Source organism: Ochotona curzoniae, unplaced genomic scaffold, assembly GCF_017591425.1.
Source record: "Ochotona curzoniae isolate NIBS_2020 unplaced genomic scaffold, NIBS_Ocur_1.0 scaffold_4506, whole genome shotgun sequence".
Classification (NCBI taxonomy): Eukaryota; Metazoa; Chordata; class Mammalia; order Lagomorpha; family Ochotonidae; genus Ochotona; species Ochotona curzoniae.
The window spans coordinates 1,065,746-1,087,094 of record NW_024467119.1 but is presented as its reverse complement, the minus strand read 5'-3'; the positions used below and the strand labels follow the sequence as shown (position 1 = coordinate 1,087,094).

Genomic DNA, 21,349 nt, shown 5'->3' with positions numbered 1-21,349 from the left:
TCCAAAGCTGTTCAAATAAGAACCAGCGCGGAGCCGTCACTTCCGAGCCGGCCCTGGTGCATGACTCATTTTAATTGGGAGACGGCATTGCGGAGGAGACGGTAACCTTTTAAAAATGGATGTGAGACTGAGTTAATAGTCTGATGAATGGGATGGCAAAGGCCAAACTCACAGATCTTCCTAGGCATATGATTATGCAGGTAAACCTTGGGAAAGCAGAGTGAGAATTTCTGATGAAAGTGAGGTTTATTTTAGGACACACTTTCAAGCAGTGAAAGTGCTTAATGTTGATATTCATCTCCTTTAATAAGCACTTGCAAATAGGCAAATGCATGGACAAGCTTTAATGCCTGATCTTTGGAACTGAGATAAACAGTTCTCTGGTTTGTAGATACCTGCTTGGTTCTGAAAGGCCAGATTTCCAACTGATGAAAAACAGTCTAAAACAGATGCAAACCGCAGGGCTGTTTCAAGTTTTCATTTCCTTAAGTACTACTGGCATTTGTATGCAAGTGTACTCCAATTTATATGAATAGGACCATTTTGGTGACAGTATGAGATGACTCTGTGCATGTTGTTTACGTGGGATGTGTCTGAAAAAATGTGGTATTTTTGATACTTTTTTTTTTACATTCCTAGATGGAAAATACAAGCCTTATTCATGACCGTTAATAAGTTCATTACTAGTTCTTGCAGTGTTGGAATGGATGGCTAAGACTGTCTTTCTCAAAAGTACTTTGCAGATTCTGGCTGTTCATTCATATTTCATAGAAAGAGGTGCCGGGGAGATAATTAACTGTGGGGGTAGTTGAATACAGTTGTCCCTCAGTCCCGCAGGCCTCAGCTCCATCAACAAGAGAAACTGCATTCCATCATGTTCCCAGTCACACAATTGGACCACAATGGAGAATTCAAAGTCTGATTTAATCTGGCTAATGGCCACATGGGTCAGTTAATATATTCTCATTGAGTGATTTTGACACATCTGATAGTCCCTGCCCTGAATTTTAAGATGAAATCTTTCCTCTGGTCTAACCTTTTATGCTGTGTTGGAGTGTGGATTGCATCCTGTTTTTAGAATTAACATTGCTGCCATCAACATTGCAATGGTACAAGGACTGTTGACCTGGGTTGCCAAGAGAATTCCTGTCAACAGTGGTGGCCCAGAGTTGCCCTTTGTCATGCAGGATTGGCTTCACTGAGGTGGCACAGCAGTCCATAGTCCTTTCTGACCCTCAGGGACCCTTTGCAATGACACAAGAAGTCCAGGGCCTGCCGGCTGCTGACCACTGGTCCCTGCCTTCAGGATCGAGGGCCAGGCTGTGCTTCCTGTCCTGGTATCACCAACACTTTGGCAAGGGCATCCACATTTCTCAGACTTCCCTTGCGAGGGGAGCAAGGCCTGCTGTCAGGTCTCTGAGCCCCTTGAGCCACTTTGGCTCCAGAGTTGCTCACAGGAAGCTGACCCCTCTTCTTGGCCCTGGACTCCTGTGGGAATGTCACAGAGAGAGAGTGGCCATGTGCCTTAGAGTTGTGACCACCTGCTAACCTCACCTAGGCCCCCTGCTTGGTTCTGAAAAGTCATGACTTTAGTTGAACTGATTTAAGTGAGAGGAATGTTTGGTTTTGCAGATTTTTATATCTCAGTGAATACAGATTTCACACTGGCTCTATTTTAACTTAAAAAAACAGGCATTTTAAAATCGCTCTGGGGATTTAAGGATTTTGAGAATGCACCAGTTGAAGGATAGTCATAGGAATACTAAAATTAACTTTACTATTAGCTCTCAAGAAGGCCTTCTGGAGTATTCATTTTAATGCAGTTATCTGTTTATCTTCTCTCCAACTCACACATGCTCACAAATTCAAACATACAGAAAAGCCAGAGATATTCACAGATAAATTACAGATTTCCATTTCATGTACATTTCAAGTTGAAAGTTTCATCTCATTAAAGATTGCTTATGATTTTTTAAAAAAGTGTTTTGATTTTTAGATACTTTGAGATGGTTTTTAACAGCCAGGCATTTTATTTTTAAGCCATCTTTATTAAATTCAACTGTGACCGAGCCTCACTGGGTTAGAAGGTATTGGATCCCCAGGGCCTGCGTGTACCATGAGTGTTCTGAAATTAGTACCATAAACCCCCTGACCAGGCTTCATTTCAAGCTTCAACCTTGCTGCTGGCTCAGTCAGCACCGAAGCGCAGCACAGCACAGCTCTCCTCTGGCTGTGTGTCGGACAGGCTTCCCTGGCGTTTTCCTGATCAGCATCCTCTACCGATCCAAAAGAACTGGCACATGCCCTGGGAGGCACATGACCATTGTCATTGGCACATGCCCTGGGAGGCACACGACTGTAACCGGCCATGTGTCTGGGTGGATTTCAGACATCTACACTGCGGAATTCTACTGTTCTCTAACTAGTACAAAAATTAGGTATTCTTCTGAAACTAATACAGAGATGTGACATTCTTTTATAGCTAGTGCACAAATCTCTGATATAGCTAGTATAGGAATCTTATTCTCCCATAAATAGTACAGAAAAGTGTCATTTTTGTATAACTAGCACAAATAGATTCTTTTTAACTGGTACAGAAATTAGTTATTCTTCTGAAACTACTTGAGATCTGTTGCACTATAACTAAGAATGAAATCTGTTGATCAATGACTAGTACAGGTATGTGTTGATATTCTCTAGCTAGTACAGAAATCTGCTTTTCTTCTATAACTAGTATTCTAACTCTTAAGAAGTCTGTTATTCCAATAAAACTAGTGTAAAAAGGCATGATTACTGTCTAACTGTTACAAAAATGTTGTTATACTTTAACTAATGCAGGAATCTGGTGTTATTCTGTAACTGAAACAATAACATGGTATTCTTGTATAACTAGTCTAGACATCTGTCCCTTTTCCACTTGTGACCAGCAGTAGACACTGCTCCACATGGCAGCCACAGTCCACACACGTCTAAGGCACAGGCCTTTTGCCCTGCAGTCTCCGAGAAGGGGAGGGCTTTAGCTAGAAGTGATGGCAGCCCTAGCATGGATATCATGTCAGTTTTGGGGAGGAGGGCAGTGTGCGGAAATCACATTGTGGTACCACACACTCTGTGTGCCCGGAGTGTGCCAGTGGTCTAAATCAGTGATTGTAGCTATGTTTTACCAAAATAGTACTTCTGTGAATTTATTTGATTTAGTTAATTTTATGACCATTTGGCCTATGGTATAGTTTACATTTGCTTCATTTTATTAAGAGAAAAAATTACAGAGTCAGAAGAAAAATATCCAATGGCAGATTCATGTAACACCTTATGAAACAAGAGGCAGTGATTCGCGGAGCGATGAGCATTGATGTCCTAAGGCTTCCCGTTGGCTAGAGATGCTGTAGTAAAGGCTCTCTAGGAAGTGAGGAGGGAGCAGAATGGCATTCTCTTCACAGATCTGCTCAGCCCTGACACAGCCTTGGACCATGACATGTTCATTTATGACATGTCTGCAGGCAGCTGAGCAGAGAGGACACCGGCTCCTGTCAGGTTGGATGTGTGTCTCAAGAGCTCGCTCTCAGACTTTGGGGATTCAGCGTGAGCTGCATTTTCTGCTCCTTTGCATCCTGAATTCTCAAGCACACACTCTGGGCCAGGAGTTTGCGCTGCTTTGGATCAAATGTTCATGAAGATATGCTGGATTTGAGAGCCAGCTCCACTCCCACCTGTAGCTTCCTACCACCCGGGAAGGAGACCCAGGCTGAGTGTCTGGATCCTGAGCTGGCCCAGCTGCCTGCTGTGAGCATTCTGCAGGTGACCCAGAAGATGGGAAATGTCTGTCAATGTGTCTGCCTTTCAAAAATGAAGCAAGTGTTGAAATGAGGACTGATTGTGGGTGGTGCCCTATGTCTTTTGAAAGTGCCACACGTTGTTATTGGGGCATGGCCATTACTGAATATTGGCAACTTCTCTCATTCCACTACAATTACCTCAGTCCTTAAAAGAAAAAAAGCAGGCCTATTATCATTATCTGTTCTAATGGAACTATATCCCACCAACAACACAGTAGGATTTACCATCCTGCATGGGTGCAGGACACACAGAGGAGGCATGGAGCCACCCCAAGAGTGCTCAGGGGTATCCTTGAGTGCACACGGGGTGGCAGCCCAGGGTATTCTGCCCACCAGCAAGTGAGCCAGCATTGAGCATGTTCGGCACCCTCCTTAGACCTACCCCTTTATGACCTCTTAGTTGACTAGCAAGATTCTCTGATTTCATTTCAAAACATTTCCTGAGAACTTTGGACTCCCAAGTTTGGCGGATAGCCATGCACCCCATGTCCTGTGGAATTTCTCCCATGGGCACTGGTCATGACTCAGGTGTCCCAGCTAAGGTTTGCTTGCTGCCAGCCCAGGAGAGGAGTTTGCAATGTTATCAGTCCTGACTCCTGTCTTCCAGGCCAGTGAGTGCCCAGAGCCTGCCTGGAGAGGGAAGTCTCCATGCAAGGACATTACACAGTGGCAAACACCAAGCTAAAAAGGTCTGGACACAGCCAGGAAAGAGGACAGACCCTCGTGAGCAAGAGTCGGAAAGTGCAACTCCTTGAATTCCAGGGTTTTATTCTGAGAGCAGTCAACAATCAGGAGTCCAGCAGGGTTTTTTGCAGGCAAGGGGCATTGAGGGACCTGGTGAGCTGCTGGTCAGCCACCAGCTGCAAGGGGCTAAAGGGACTTGGGGCACCAGGCAGCCACTGCCACAAGGTCCACAGGGGCTATGGGACTCCATGTGGCATCAACAAGAGCAGACATAGGACTGTGGCTTCATGTGACAACTGGAGTTGGCTGGTCAGCCTGTTGGAGGCGGAGCCACAAGAATCCAGGGAGGGTGTTTGGGTAGAGAGCTGTTTGCTGGAATGCTGAGCGTTCCTTTGATCCCAGTAACACCCTCCAGAACATGCTTACCTTGCTCAAAAACACTCAAAGCTGTCTTCTGCGGGAGCTGCAACAGACAAGCAGAATTTCATTCAATTTTTATGAATATCCAAATACTTAGGATTTGGTTTTTACTGAATCTTGTGTTTTTGTGATTAAACATTTAAAATCTCTGAGTGAATAAAAATCTGCTCTTGGGGTCCTAGAGGTTTTTAACCTCTTCTTGGCCTGTTCATGTCCAGTGTGGGTTACTTCTTAACATCAGTAGGTGGTAGCGATGCCTGTTGGAGTTTCCTCCACCTACTGTTGACTGTGGGAATGTGTGTATGAAGCCGGGGGACAGGGCATCCTGTGGGTCATGGAAGAACCACTGCAGGACCTACTGCGTCTAGGGTGTTGTAGAAATCTGGAGTTTGTGGCTCTGGCCCAACGTTGTTTATTTAAAAAAAAATTATTTATTTTTATTGAAAGGTAATTTAAGAGAAGAAAAGACATAGAAGGAGAGATCTTCTATCATCTGATTCACTCCCCAAATGGCCACAATGCCTGAAGCTTAGCCAGTCCGAATCCAGGAGCCTACTCCGGGTCTCCCACGCAAGTGCAGTGTCCCAAGGCCCTAGGGCATCCCCCGCTGCTTTCCCAAGCCACAAGCAGGGAGCTGGATGGGAAGTGGAGCAGCCAGACATGAACTGGAGCCTATACAGGATCAGAGGGGTTGCATTGTGAGGAATTAGCCAGTAAACCATAGCGCCAGGCCTTCTGGTCTTAGAGTTCATGTACATTCATCTCCTTATTTAATTTATAACATATAATATTAAGTTTTAAAGTTTGTTTTGAGTATAATTTTGTTGTATTAAGCAGACTTTCACTGTTATATAACAGATTTCTGGATCTTTTCTATGTTGCAAAACTCCATACCTATTCAACACTAATTCGTCTTATCTAGGCAGTTACCACTTCTTGGAAATTATACTTACTTTTTTTTAAGGTTTTGTTTACTTATTTGAAAGGCAGGCTTATGGGATGGGTTGGATGAAAAGAGAATAAAGATCTTTCATCCGCTGTTCACTTCTCAAATGAAAGGTACAGCCAGAGCCGGGCTGCCAAAGCCAGGAGCCAAGAGTTTTTTCTGGCTTTCGCATGTTGATGCAAGGAAGCAAGCACTATACACAGCATATTGTTCTATCCTGGTTAATGTCCTCTTTATTCAATTTCTGTCTTCCAGTTGGGGCACTTAACCAATACGTATCTGAAATAGTTACAGATGAAGAAGAATTCCTATTATCTTTTTGTTAGATTTTGACTTGTAGCCTTTTGCTCCTCTTTCTTTTCTTTGTTTCATTGATTTTTATTTATTTATTTTTATTTTAGATGATCTTTACATAGATGCTTAAGGTGGGAAGGATCAAGGTTGAGCGAAAAATGGGTGTTACATTATTTCCAAATTTTCTATTTGTTCCTCCTGCTTCTGGGGAAAGGGAGGAGGGAAGAGAGGGAACCTTACTCAGCGTCCCAGCTGCTCCAAATCCAGGGGTGGGGACTGGCCACCAGATCAACCCAGGGCCCCGAGTGGCGTCCGCTCTGAGGTGCTGCCCGGGTGGACAGTACACCAAAGTGTTAGGCACAGCTTCTTCTCCCTCTTCATGGGACAAGTGGGGAATTTTTCCCCTCAGTGACTGTGCCATGCCTGGAAGGAGGCTGCAGCCATGAATGCCAACTTGATATTATTCAAAAAAAGAGTATTTATATATGTATTTATTTGAAAGGCCAAATCACAAAAGGAGAGACAGAAGTCTTCTACCTATTGATTCACTTCCCAAATTGCCACAACTGCCTTGGCTGGGCTGGGCCCAAGCTAGGAGCCGTGAGCTTCACTCAGGTCTCCTGCTTGGGTGGCATGGGTTCAGGCACTTGGACAGTCTGCTGCCTTCCCAGGCACATTAACAGTGGGACTGGAACACCAAGAAATGAGTCTCACACTGATGCTCCAATATTGGATGTAGCTTTACAGGCAGGTTCACAGTGCTCATCTCTGAACACAGGATTTTATATAAAAATACATTTTACATTATTACTGTGCTGAATGTTTCTTAATTGGTTAATAAAGAATATGTTTAGTTAGAATGCAAACAGTTGCTATTCTCGTTGGACGATGTGGTTAGTGTAGGCTTGTAGAAGTTGTGCTCATCAAATTTGAAATAATATCAAATCTGATGTGTCACCTGCTTCCGCACGTTGCTTGATGTGTGTATATGCGCATCCAGTGCTTAGGCTCTGATGACATGAATGTTTACACCTAAGCTGGTCCGTAGTAGTTTCTAATTTCCTCATCTCCCTGAAATAACACTATGCTTATAATAATCCAGGACCTAGAGATAAGTGTCCACTCCTCCACTCTGAGGACAGAATAGTATCCTATAAATAGTGGGCTCACAAATGAGGGCAGGTGTGCTCAGTTTTATGAACCCCATGAGAGCAGTCAGGGGCAGGATTGCAGCAAGAAGACCTAGCTGTTGCCCATGAAGCCACATTGACTAAATCCAGATCCAGGACATTGGACAAGGGGAATCCATACCATTGTAGCTATGTTTTACCAAAATAGTACTTCTGTGAATTTATTTGATTTAGTTAATTTTATGACCATTTGGCCTATGGTATAGTTTACATTTGCTTCATTTTATTAAGAAGACAATTCTCGTGGATGTGAAGGTTTTCTCCCATGGACTGTGCCAACAGCCGTGTAGAAGAGTGGCATCACAGTGCAGGCATTACTGAGGCATTGGAGTCTGGGCCTGTGACAGGCTGTGCCCTGGCTTTGTCACATGGGATAAAGCCCTGGGTGGAGGGGGGATGCTGGGCGAAATCAGTGATTCCCAAGAGTCCTAGAGAGCATCTCTTCCCTGTTAGGAATGGGTGGTGCACAAGCAAAAGCAGTCCTGTAGAACATGGACTTCTGTAACCCAGAAGATGAATGGAGTTGAAAAGCATCCTTCGCATCTTTTAAATATTCATGTTTTGTGAACCTCCAGAAGAGAGGGAGGGAGGGCGGGGCCCAAGACAAGGAAGGCAGGGAGAGAAACACCATAGTTCACTCCAAATGCTTTTTGTCACCCTGGAAACACAATTCCTGCACTTTAAAGAGACCCCATTATCTAACAAATGGAAGAAATCGAAATAGCATTTATTATGTGTGATGAAGCTGCCAACAGTTTACGGAAAGGATAAGGTCTTTTTGAGCTACAAACTTCCCTCTCCTGTTCTTGGGAGAGTATTTTATTAACAAGGCTTCCCCATAGATAATCTGCTGTGATGAAGATTTAGGGGCTTGTTAAGGAGCATTTCTAGAGGTCTGAGTGTTCAGGGTGGTGAGTTTATGTCTGCATCCATGTGATTAAAGCATCTGACCTTTCCTTTGTCTGCTGTCTGCCTCACTTCGGTTCTACCCAAGTAATTTTTTTATATCTTGCTTCACATGTTTTCTAGTTCATGATCTGAACTTCAGTGCAATTCTTGTTTTATTATTCCATAGAGATTAGCAGCAGCACTTTGTTTCAGGATGTATATTACAATGATGAATTTTTACCTAATTTTTATCTAATTTTTTTTTACATTAAAATGTTTTTTTAAGTAGCGACACTAATGAGTGTGGTGGACACATTTTCTTTGCAAAATTGGAGAACACGCCTCCTACCCTAGAATGCAGTGTCAAGCTGTTTAACTGCTGATACGTATGTGTGTGTACCCCTACAGGTACACATTTGCATTGTCTGTGAATACATTTATATCTATGTTGCATATGGAGAAGTGTACATTTTCTAGGTGAAGTTTGTGTAGGGATAATACATCTGTATAAGGGAATATGTGTGCTTGTGTACATGAAAATGTATACTGTGGGGAATATCCATTTGTATATGAACGTGTGCATTTTGTAGGTGGTTACATCTGTGTGTATAAATCTGCATATATGTATGTTGTGTGTAGGGTATGCATTTATATGTGCATTTATATGAATGTTCATGTATATGTGAGTATGCATTTATTTGGGTATATATTTGTATATGTGTATATATATGAATGCTTATATGTCTGGATGTGCACCTGTATGTGTGTGTATGTATGTATCTGTGGACATCCATCTTGTTAGGTGTGTGCACAGTTCTAAGTGCAAATATGTGTGTGTGGATGTGCACCTGTATGTGTGTGTATGTATCTGTGGACATCCATTGTGTGTGTGTACACACCTCTAAATGCACGTATTTATGTGTGTGTGTGTGCATGTAGGTATATGGCTGTATATCCGTATGTGTATACATATACACCCATATGTGCATATTTGTGGATTTTTTGAGACTATTATTATTTATTTATTCATTTCATTATTTTGTGATACAGTTCCATGAGCTCTGCAATTTCCCTTCCTCCTTCCACAAGCCTCCAACATTCCCGCTAATTTCACCTATATTACTGCAATTGTATAGTCCTTTATTAGCAGTCATAAGTCCATCATTCCATTATTTAAATGTATCCTGACATTATAGGTATGGACAATGGCACAGAATCCAGCGTCCTATTGTCAAAATACATTCAACAGTTTCATTGGGAATCCATCTTTGATTTGGAAGCAGTGATGCATACTGCATTGTATCCTCACATCTGGATATAATAGTCTCTATTACACAGTTATACTGTATCCGCTTAAATAGAAAGTGATTTTTCATGTATATATACCTGTGTGACCTGTGTGTGTATATACCTGCAGGAGTACATGTCAACATGTGTATGTGTGCGCGTGTGGATATGTGGGTATGTAACTACATGATTGTGGTACATGTGTACATGGTTATACACATGTGTAGGTGGGTATGAGGATACACATCTGCATATGTATTGGTTGTTCACCTACTGCAACCATATTGATCCCTGCATTGGGGGTCTGGATCAACTTTGAAGACCTTCTGATACACCTCATGCCTGCCCATAGCACATATTTTCTGTGTGTCTGAGGCCTGGGATCACTACACTGGCTCCCACTGGCTTGCATTCCACATGGAGGGATTCTCAGAGCCACAATTCAGATGGCATGGCAGACAGAGACTCTGCTTTCTTCTGCTTTCATGGGGACTGGGGGAGGTGATGCGACCAAGCACAGGTCTGGGACAGGGTTGGCACTCAGACTCTGACTCAGTGGACCTGGCTTGGGCACCAGAATGTGCACCTGCCTCAAACTCTCACAGGGGCAAGGAAGGGACTTGGCTGTCAGTTTACCAAAGCAGCAAAGGTGGGCAATTTCCCCTGAAGGAACCATCTGTTACTTGGCAACCAAGGAGCCTTCTGTTGGCCTCCATCTATAGGCAGACACAAATCACTGGACCACAGGGATCCTATTTGCATAGGAGCACTGTGTACATTTGGCTCAAGCCTGGTGGATACTGGCAGCATGAAGCAGTGCCTTGGAGCCTGGTCTTAAAGAGATGTCCATCCAGGCTCCACCAGCAAGCCCAGCACCTGCTGCAGGAGCAGGCTGCATGTAGAGTCATGCTGGCACCGTCCTTGCCCTTGCACTCTTGAAATGATCCTTGTCATCTTAGAACTTGAGTTTCTGCTACGTGAAGTTCAAGGTGGCACTGGGACAGAGGGGTCTGCCACCCAGTGTGTCTGCACACAAGGATCACCCTGTGGGTAGGGCACATAGCATGTGTCCGGTAGCGTGTGGCCACGGTGACAGACACTGTTACGCTGACTTGTTCTTCCCACTCTTACTTGAGGTTGCTGTGAGTAACTACAGTCCTACTCACCTACCCTGCCCCAGACTGCTTCAGTAATCTGGTAAACGTGTGTGCTTTAACTCAGGATGATAACAACAACAAAAAACTTGATCTACTCTAGAGAACCCTATCTTCCTCCTCCTGTTTCTTTGAGACACATTGTAGGAGTGGAAGAAATGCTTTGCGATTGACAAACCTTTAGTATTCCTGTCAATGCAGCTCCATTTGGAAAACACATCTGTCTCACCTTATTGCTCACCTTATGGCTATATTCAATGAAATAATACATTATTTAATTTGGAGAAAGAATTGGGAAACAACATCTAGGAGGGGCACAGTACTTCCAATAGGATTGACCAAAGGCAATCTTCACTATAACACCTAATATTCAAGCAATATTCAGTTGAACATGAGGAAAAGATCCTTAAATGTGCATGAGAAAAACTCAGTTGACATACAGAGGAATGGCAATTAGACTCACAGCTGACCTCTGAGAGGAAACTCTACAGACCAGAAGAGAATGGAACGACATATTCCAGATTCTCAAAGGGAAAAAGAAAAATTGAAATCCCAGAATAACATACCCAGCAAAGCTTTCCTTTATCTTGGAAAATACAGTTCTTCCCCAGTAAAGAAAAGCTCAAAGAGTACACCTCTGCCTAGCCTGCCTTAAAGGCAGCTGTGAAGAATACTTCAGTAAAATAGCAACAGAATACTAAAACAAGGAACAACCCATTGCTAAAATGTCAGGACAAAATTACCAACCATTTGTATCAACCCTGAATGTGAATGGCTTAAAACCATCAATCAAACATTATATATTGGTAGACTGGATTAAAAAAAAAGCAAAACCGGGCCCGGCGCGGTGGCGCAGTGGTTAAGGTCCTCGCCTTGCACGCCCGGGATCCCATGTGGGCACCGGTTCTATCCCAGCAGCCCCGCTTCCCTTCCAGCTCCCTGCCTGTGGCCCGGGAAAGCAGTCCAGGACGGCCTGAGGCTTTGGGACCCTGCACCCACGTGGGAGACCCGGAAGAGGCTCCTGGCTTCGGATCGGCATAGTATCGGCCGTTGCACTCACTTGGGGAGTGAATCATCGGACGGAAGATCTTCCTCTCTGTCTCTCCTCTCTGTATATCTGCCTTTCCAATGAAAAAATAATAAAAATAAATCTTTTAAAAAAAAAAAGCAAAACCCATCTGTTTCCTACAAGATACACGTCTCACCAACAAAGATCAGTGGAAGCTGTATAACATGGATTTTGATGTTTTTTTTATGTTCATTTATCCAAAATGTTTTTTTTCTTATATTAATTTCTTCTCTGACTCATAGGTTATACAGTAGCATCATTTTCTTTAAGAAAGTTCTTCATTTTCTATTTCATTTCTTCAGTGATTCATTAATCATTCAGTGGCATGTTATTTAACTTCATGACATTATAAATTTCTGTTTTTCATTCTGTTGTGGATATTGTGTGTGGCTTTTCATTTAAGCAGATGTAACTGTATAATGGAGACTATCATATCCAGATGTGAATATACAATGCAGTATACATCTCTACTTCTAGATCAAAATGAACTCCCAATGAAACTGTTAAATTTATCTTGACTGCCTTCTACTGTCCATGCCCACAATGATGGACTTATGACAGTCTATGAAGAACTATACTATTGTAAAAATATAGGGAAATCAGTGTGGGAGGTGGATTTTGGGAGGGAATTGGGGAAATTCCAGAGCTTATGGAACTATAACATAAATAATAATAATAATAGAGAAAGAGAAATAGAGACCTGGAGAGTGAATAGAACTGTTTTTGTCCTCATGTTTTATGGATGGAAACTGCTCAGAACACATTGTGATTTTTTAAATTAAGGCAGCTATTGTGTGTGTGAAAGTCCAAAAATAATACAGCAATACCATAGGACTTTGCAGGAAACAAGAATTCAGCTATGAAGGACCTGTAAAGTGTGCATATATTGGAATTGAGCACTTCACACTAGTGTGAAAGCAGCTTCATGTAAACAAGTGGTGAGTCAAGGCCTAGTGCAAATTCATCAGTTAATATTTGAGAAACAGCTCATTCTTCTGATGTCATGTTACTGAGCCTGTTTTTGGCAGGATGACAACGGAAAAGGTTAGAGCCTTTGTTTACTGATATGGGAGAAAAACAATAGAAAAATCTCTGTTTTGTTATTCAAATAAGAATATTGTTTGTGTTGTGTAATTCCCAGTCTTCTTGCTTTCCTGCAGCTGTGGGCCTGGCCGCATGCCAAGAACCAGCCCTTCCTAGCAACGGCATCAAAATAGGAGATCGCTACATGGTGAATGACGTGTTGTCCTTTCAGTGTGAGCCGGGGTACACCTTGCAGGTAGGGTTCAGCGTGGCAGTTTCGGGGTGGGTCAAGCACACCCAGCTTGTGACTCCAGAGCAGTCATGTTGAAGCAGGCACACAGGCAACCCTGCTCCACATACAGGAGTAGCTGTTGCAGTTCACTGTGCACTGATGTTCGTTATAATGGATACCATGCCAAATATGTTTTCTATTTGCTCCCAGATTCCCACACTGTAATGCTTGCTCTTACTTGTGGCTATTTGTCTTCTTCCTGTTGATGCAACTTTGCAATTTGTTTTAGCATTCTTTAAATAGGAGAGAGTTGTTGATTTTGTTTGAAAGGCAGAGTTACAGAGAAAGAGAGGGAGAGACAAAGAAGTCATGCATCAGCTGATTCACTCTCCAAAAGACTACCAGCCAGGCCTGGGTCAGACCTAGACCAGCATCCCAGCTCCAGCTGTGTCTCCCGTGGGAGCACTCCGCAGCCTTGCTTGAGCATTAGCAGGGAGGTGAAGCAGCTGGGTGATGTTCAGATGGGATTCTGTAGTCATGGCAGCTGAGAATGCATTGGCCCTATTGCTCATTTTTATAAGCACGATTTTCTGTAGACCTCAGAGAAGAGAAAAGGAAGGATTTCTTTAAAAGCCTTTTCTTCTAAGGGGTGGATGATTGACACCAGCCTGAACATGGAGACCTTTGACCCACTGTCCCTCACCTGGTCAACCTGCTCCCCTACTCTGTTCTGTGCAAACCATGATGCTCAACTTCTCAGAGAGTCTGCATGCCTCCATTGTGATTCACAGGGGATATTGTGAGAGAGGATTTGGGATTTTTAAAAAACTGCTGACAGCCCTGCATTCTATGACTGCATTGACATATTTGGAAAGGCAGCCTGCTTTCATTGGAGCTCCCCTTGCAGAGAAAGCTTTGCTCTGGGGTTAGCGTACACAGGGGAGCTACAGATGTAGATGCTTGGGAAGAGCCACAGGCCATGCCACTGGTGCTGCTTCTTCACAGCCCCAGCAGAGGCTGCAGGTGTGTGATTCCTGCTGATGGTCTCTGCCTTCCCCATGCATGCTTCCATGTTTCCTTAACAAACAAAGGGGATTCCGCTGGCTAGAAAGTAGTAAGTACAAAGAACCCTGTGTCATTGATTGATCCCAAGATTTCACTCACCTGAGATGTTTCAGTAGCACAAAACAATGCAAATTGACACAAAGTGACTGTTTCACTGCAAGTCTTCAATGAATACCCAGCAGGCTTTGTACTTGATGTTTATCCATACTTCCTAAACAAACTTATTAAAGATAATTTAACAGACCAGAGAATGAATATACACAGAAGATGAACTATAGCAGCTAAAACATTGTCTAGATGTCTTCTTGAAAAATAAACCCTGTCTCTCTCTATGTGCTGGAGCCACCTTTTAACACACCAAGAAGTGTGAATAAATTTGGTCTGTGGTGGGTGACTTGAGAAAGAAATGTTTTTGAGCTCAGGGAATCAGTAAGCCATTGATAAGTGCATTATCAATGCAGTTCTTGTTTGATGCAGTCCCATCTGCTGTGGACTGCTTACCAAGAGTTACGGATTGTTTTCTCATTGCAGAATAGAGGCTCGTGAGATAAATAAGAAAAGGAGAGATGCCAGCCACACAAGCCATAAATGCAAGCTGACTGTGGCCACCTTGGTTACACGTTGGCTGCCCCTCCCTAATTAGGAGGAGTTTGAGCACAATAGCTCTCTGCGTTCCACAGTCTACTCTCTCATTTGTATGAGGCACAGACCAGGAGGGAAGTTCTTTTCAGAGCTGGAAGCATCATGCGTTTCAAGGATCCTAGCACCGAGGATTAACTGATTGCCCAGAATGTTCCTTTGTTAGGTGTTGGCTTGCTTAGCCTTTTAGGCTGTGGGGGTAGTGAAAGAAATGGCCAGGCTTCTTTTCCCATTCAGAGGGAAGGATGGAGGCAGTTCTCGGCTGGCAGAGCCATCCTGTTGCTCCCACCAGGCTGGCAGCCCCATGCCTGTCCACACACAGCCGTGGGCTACCTGGCTTCACCCCCTTCCCACCAATACCTGCCATTTCCTCAACATGGCATCCGCACATATCGATAGCTGGATGTGGTAATGCTGAAGAAAGAAAAGACATACTTTGCTCAAGTCAGTGCGTCTACTTCAAGCATTAAGATAGGAAGCTGGTAGGAATACCATCTGTCAAAGAAAATGGATGTCTATGGTACATTATAAAACCGCAAATGGACACAGAATTTTGAATGTTTGTCATTTTTAAAAGGACAAAAAATGCAATAGAGGTGCTGCTACAAATACTGAATGTTTGAATTGTAGCTTTGCGGTTGTGTGAGGTTGTTCTCACTGTCTTTGACAGGGCCGCTCTCACATTTCTTGCATGCCCGGAACTGTCCGTCGCTGGAACTACCCCTCTCCACTCTGCATCGGTAAGGACACAACATGTCTCTGCAAGGCTCCCACTGCCCCTCAGAGACACCCACAAGCTGGTGGGCCTGAAACACAAATCTGGAAGTTGGCTTGGATCTCCCTCACTCCCCAGGTCTCCGCCTGCAGTTTACAACCCCCATTGCTTTGGCTTTAAGTCCCGGTCAGCTCCACAGGTTCTAGCATGCCCTGAGGGAGCCAGTGTGAACTCTGATTCCTGACCCCTGGCAGCCAGTGTGGACCTTGATTTCCATCCCCTGGCTCTCCTGTCTGTTCTCCACCCCATGCCCGGCACTCACTGTTACAGGCTTTGCCTTGTGCTTGCCGGGGCAGCACAGCAGCCATGTCCTGACAGCAGGCACCCCCTGCTAGGTTTCTCTTTCCTTCCTTGTCCATGTGGAGTTTTGACCATCTAGTCATAAGCATGAGATGAGCAGGGATCAGCAATGTCTACTCTGCCTTTACTTAATTAACATTTTCATGTCTGCTCTAATTCAGCGTCGGCGTGCATGTGTGTGTGTGTGTACATGAGTGAGTGTGTTTTCATTTTTCCAGATAGTAAAACACTAGCAGTGGGCGTGCGTGCAATCTTGAGAGTTTTGCCCCTGAGAGGAAAGTTCCATTGATGCCATCTGACCTCTAGCTGCCTGGTCCCTGCTCCAAGGGGCCCTTGGGGATTAGCGCTTGCCTGAATTGCCTGTCCACACTTGCTGCCGAAGCAGGTGCCTAGGAGCTGGAGCTCCCCAACAACAGCCACTGAAGTTTGCTGCAGTCTCAGGAGCAGCCCCATGGTCATGGTGGCTCCCACTGCGTCCCTAGGCCCACGGGGTCTTCTGCTCCCAGATGCTGACCTCAACCAGCCCTGGCTGGCTTACCTGAGGAGTTTTCTAAGAAAGTGTTGCAGTCTGTGGGCGTAAATGGGCACCATTTAAACCCCACACCTCCTTCTAGGTGTCCCAGAATCATTTGCTGGTTCAGGACACAGCAGCCTGTGTGTCTCCAGAGGTGACACAGGTGGTTCTCTGCTCCATGGTCTCCTGGCCAACCTCATGTCCCACATCTCAAGCAAATGCTAGGTGCCAGGGATTGTTATGCATCCATGGTTTAGCTTTCTTGAGTGAAACTGTATGTGGAGGAAATGAAGCACAGCTAGCCTACAAAGCCAACCAGTTGTCCACCATTGTGACTCACTCCTGCGGAAAGCACACTTCTCTGTTCTCACATGAGGAATGGTGCCTTATACCCAGTATCTGATTGTGTGATTAGCTGTGTGCACCTAACCATCCAGAATTTTCCCCACCTGCAAGGAGAGGGTCGTATAGAGGGTACACTTGGGAGACTGGGACTCAAAAGGACAGCACAGCCACTGATGCTCAGGGCCACAGACCTGTTTTGCCTCTGCTTTGCAATTCTGGGCTCGAGAGCAGAAACACTTTTTACTTTGTAATGTGGTACATTACCAACAGGTATCAGGCAGAGGCCATTAAGGTAATGTATACCAATCTACATCAGGATTACAATTCCACAGAGAGATTTTTCCCTTGGTAGTGCCTGATCCATGTCTCAGTTTTCATAGGTGGCAGTGGCAGTAGATCATGAGGTACTGACTGCCAGCTGTCAGGTGCACCCTGGGAAGAAGGTGGAACTGCACACAAACTCTTTGCCAGAAAGATATGCAAGTCTAAGGGTGCAGTCCTTCAGACACCCCACAGACAACATGCAGGTGGCGGCCACACTGAGTGCTCCATTTTTATCCTCATTCCTGGACTCTCAGGGCTTCAGCTGAGCAGTGGCAAGAGCAGCCCATGCCATCGTCAATGCAAAGTCACATGCCATCTGTCTGGAGGCAGGGGCACTTCCTGGCTTCCCTGGGTGCATCTCTCACACTGACGCCTGTCTGAGGCCCCTGCTGACAGACACTGGTGCAGGGCGCCCCAGAGCTGGGTGCGCACACATGCCTGCGCTGTGTGACAGACACTGGTGCAGGGCGCCCCAGAGCTGGGTGCGCACACATGCCTGCGCTGTGTGACAGACACTGGTGCAGGGCGCCCCAGAGCTGGGTGCGCACACATGCCTGCGCTGTGTGACAGACACTGGTGCAGGGCGCCCCAGAGCTGGGTGCGCACGTGCCTGCGCTGTGTGACAGACACTGGTGCAGGGCGCCCCAGAGCTGGGTGCGCACACGTGCCTGCGCTGTGTGACAGACACTGGTGCAGGGCGCCCCAGAGCTGGGTGCGCACACGTGCCTGCGCTGTGTGACAGACACTGGTGCAGGGCGCCCCAGAGCTGGGTGCGCACACGTGCCTGCGCTGTGTGACAGACACTGGTGCAGGGCGCCCCAGAGCTGGGTGCGCACACGTGCCTGCGCTGTGTGACAGACACTGGTGCAGGGCGCCCCAGAGCTGGGTGCGCACGTGCCTGCGCTGTGTGACAGACACTGGTGCAGGGCGCCCCAGAGCTGGGTGCGCACACGTGCCTGCGCTGTGTGACAGACACTGGTGCAGGGCGCCCCAGAGCTGGGTGCGCACACGTGCCTGCGCTGTGTGACAGACACTGGTGCAGGGCGCCCCAGAGCTGGGTGCGCACACGTGCCTGCGCTGTGTGATCCTCACTGTTTCCTTTGTCTTTGGTAAAAAATCATGCTAGGACTCAAAGTCCTATTTTTTTAAAGTTTTTTTGAAATATCATCTTCATTGGGCATTTGTTTTCCTGTTTGTTTTTTTTTTTTCATTAATTTGACACTTTTAGAAGTGGCCTTCCTGTGGCTGGATGTGCGTGTGTATCCGCAGTGTTGGCATTAGAGCTCTGAAGGAACAGGACTTATGACCAGTGTACTTGGATCCAACTCTGGGATCCACTGGTGTGTTCACAGCCCTCCAGATGTCCCTTCCACATGGGGCACTTAGCAGCCACACCCTGAAGACCGCTAATGCTGCCCATGATTCTGGAGTCACAGTTCACACGACACAAGTAGCTTCACGTTCCACTTCTTCATTATCTTACAATGTGTGAAATCCAGACTGTGCTGCCAGGCTGGACCAATGACCACATGCACCAGAGCAGAAGGTCCAGGGTGGCCCACACGTACCCACCCCAACAGGAAATGTGTCCAACTGGATAACTAAAAAAAAAGGTGGGGGCCACCACCACAGGTTTCGGGCCTTTGGCAGTAGATGTACAAACACTGGTTTGCCTGAGATTGCATTGTTAGTGTATGAATAAAATTATTTTACCTGGCCTCCTGATAAAGGCAGCTTATTTGTCTTGTGGTTTATAAAAGATGACACTACCATTTTCATGTGGAATTTTGTATGCTCGGGCTTGTTTCAGTTGGTGTTTGTTGCCAGCTTGCTACAAGCAGCAGAATGAGGACACCATGGCACTGGAGGCTTGTGGGAGGAAAGGCAGGTTATTTACATAGGCATAGTTAACTGAAATCCTTTCCCAACAGCCAAGTCCTGACAGTTGGGTCTTTTTAAATTTTTTATCTGAGAGGCAGTGTTACAGAAGGATGGAGAGAAAAGTCTTCTTTCTGCTGGCTTACTTCCCAAATTATGAAAGCAGTTGGGGCTGAGATGATCCAAAGCCAGGAGCCAGGAACCTCCTCTGGATCTCCCACATGAGTTCAGGCACTTGGGTACTTGAGTATCCTCTGCTGTTTTCTCAGGCCCTAAGTAGTGAGCTGGATTCCAAGTGGAGCAGCTGAGCCTAAAACCAGTGCCACAGGTAGAAACTTAGCCTACTAAGCTGTGGCACAAAGAAGTTGAGGGGACTTTGGCCTTTTTCACTTGTCTATTACAAACCTGCAAGTCATTATAACAAAAGAAGATTTCAGACCCATGCACTAATTTCAGGCATGCAAATTTACAATGCAGATGAGTTCTGGGTTTGGTAGTAAGTCAGAGTACCTGAGGTCAGGGGAGATTTCCAGATGAATCCAGCTAGAGGAAAGTTTTTGAGTGTTGGGGTCTGTAATGAAGCCAGCCATATTTCATCATGGTAGAGGGACCTTATGTGACAGCACAGGATTTCCTGGGGAGAGAGGCCTGTACTAGTTGCATTCTGAAATTGCAAACAAATGTGCTGGTAAAAATGGATTCCGGAGCTTGTAGTGCCATGTCTGAACAAGTCTGGAACTCAAGCACATTTCCTGGTCTTCTTATGTCAGGGCTTCCTTATGGAAAGATGGGCCAAGTTGCAGTGCCAACCTTTTGGTTGTCAGAACTGAGGCTGTGCAGTGCATGACCTTGGCACTGTGAGCAATGCAGAAGTCATGAGTGTCGCCTGCCACTGAGCCAAAAGCCCCTGCACAGCAGCAGGTCCACTTGGAAAATACAAACTTTATTGTCCAGCAGCCCATCCTCAGGAGGGCGAGTCAGGCTGTTGGATGCCCCAGGTACACCTCATGGTAGGCCAAGTGGTCATCAGGATTGAGCAATCATCACCATGTGCTCTTGCTTAGCCCTGCCTGTGGGGGCAGCTGCTTCCCAGGCCCCCTGGAATGCAGCGAGAACCCACAGGGCTGATGGCCTTGTCTTTTTCCAGCTACCTGTGGGGGAACATTGCATAGCATGGGTGGAGCAATCCTGAGTCCCGGCTTCCCTGGCGCCTACCCCAACAACCTGGACTGCACCTGGAAGATTATGCTGCCTGTCGGCTATGGTGAGTACAGATATACCGCACCCCCAGCCCACTGTCCCCCAGCCCTTCTCCACTTTCTCTGGCAGACCCTGGATGAGCTTATCCTATTGAGATGGGGTCATCATTCATTGATAGTGGCTGCCAGATTCAAATCCAGCGTTGGCAGAATGATTTTGAGAACAGAGAGCTATTTGCAAAATCAATTCAGCCATGCAACTCTTTCCAAGGCAAATTGAATTAGCTGAATGAAGATATAGGAGCACTTGAGGTGCAGAATGCGGCATCCCTAACTCAGTTATCAATCACTTTATTGCCAATAGCGCCTTTGTCATCCTTCTCATCGATAATGGCTACTGCTTCTTTTTGGGTGGTTTTAAAGGTGTTTTTGTTTCTTCTTTATTTTTTTTGTGCTGTGACTTTTTAAAATTGAATATAAGACACATATTTAGACTTTGGATGATATGTTGAGTTAATTAGTTTCCTGAATTTTTTACATTTAACTATAAACTTTTGTGTTCTGTACCTGAAATCATTCATAATTTTGATTGCCCTGTATTCTTGGCATGCTCTGGACTGTGTCTATGACCTTTCAGTGCCTCGTCATGCCTGTTCCCATCTTCCTCATGCTGTTGCTTGTATTTTAGCTCATTTACCTGGGTTACCCGGCTGTGGAGTTCTCTGATGCACATTCCACAGGTATACCAAGTTAGGTACACAGGGAGGGCCCAAGCAGAGCAGTAGAGGACTTAGCTTCTAAATCAACTTGAGTGCCACTAACTTGGCAGGCAGGGTCAGGTGAGTGAAGGTGGAAAAGCTGGTAGGCAATGTGAAATATTAGAGAAGGAAGAAAAGGCTGGTGGAGCAGCACCAAGGGAATTGTGAATTAACCATTGTGTCTCATCATCCTACGTAAAAGACACCTGGAAGACCTGACTAGAGCAACAGCTCTACTATTTATGGTCATTTTGGAATGAATATTATGTCCTTAAAACAAGTTCTAGAGTTAAAGACCTGAGACTTACTGAATGGAGCAAGGAAGGGGGGGTCCATGTCTAGCACGTGGTGATGATGGAGCCCTGTATTTGCCCCAGGCTTTTCTTGGCCATCTTGTTGTATTTTCTAACTCATACACCCCATGTACTTCCTGTTTCCCCATGCTCAGGGGCTGTGGTTCTACACTATGCCGGGCGGAAGCTATTTTGAAAAGCTGGTCCTTTCCCAGGACAGGGAGATCCACGGAGTC

General features: G+C 45.4%; 1 protein-coding gene across 1 annotated transcript in view; it reads left to right on the top strand.

Moving 5' to 3' along the window:
• CSMD1 (CUB and Sushi multiple domains 1) overlaps positions 1–21,349 on the top strand; it is a 1,316,379-nt gene that overhangs the window by 1,144,594 nt on the left and 150,436 nt on the right. Inside the window, exons 38-40 of the mRNA XM_040967079.1 lie at positions 12,929–13,047; positions 15,398–15,467; positions 20,011–20,127. Of these exons, the coding sequence (XP_040823013.1) occupies positions 12,929–13,047; positions 15,398–15,467; positions 20,011–20,127 (306 nt within the window). The remainder of the gene's footprint in view (positions 1–12,928; positions 13,048–15,397; positions 15,468–20,010; positions 20,128–21,349) is intronic.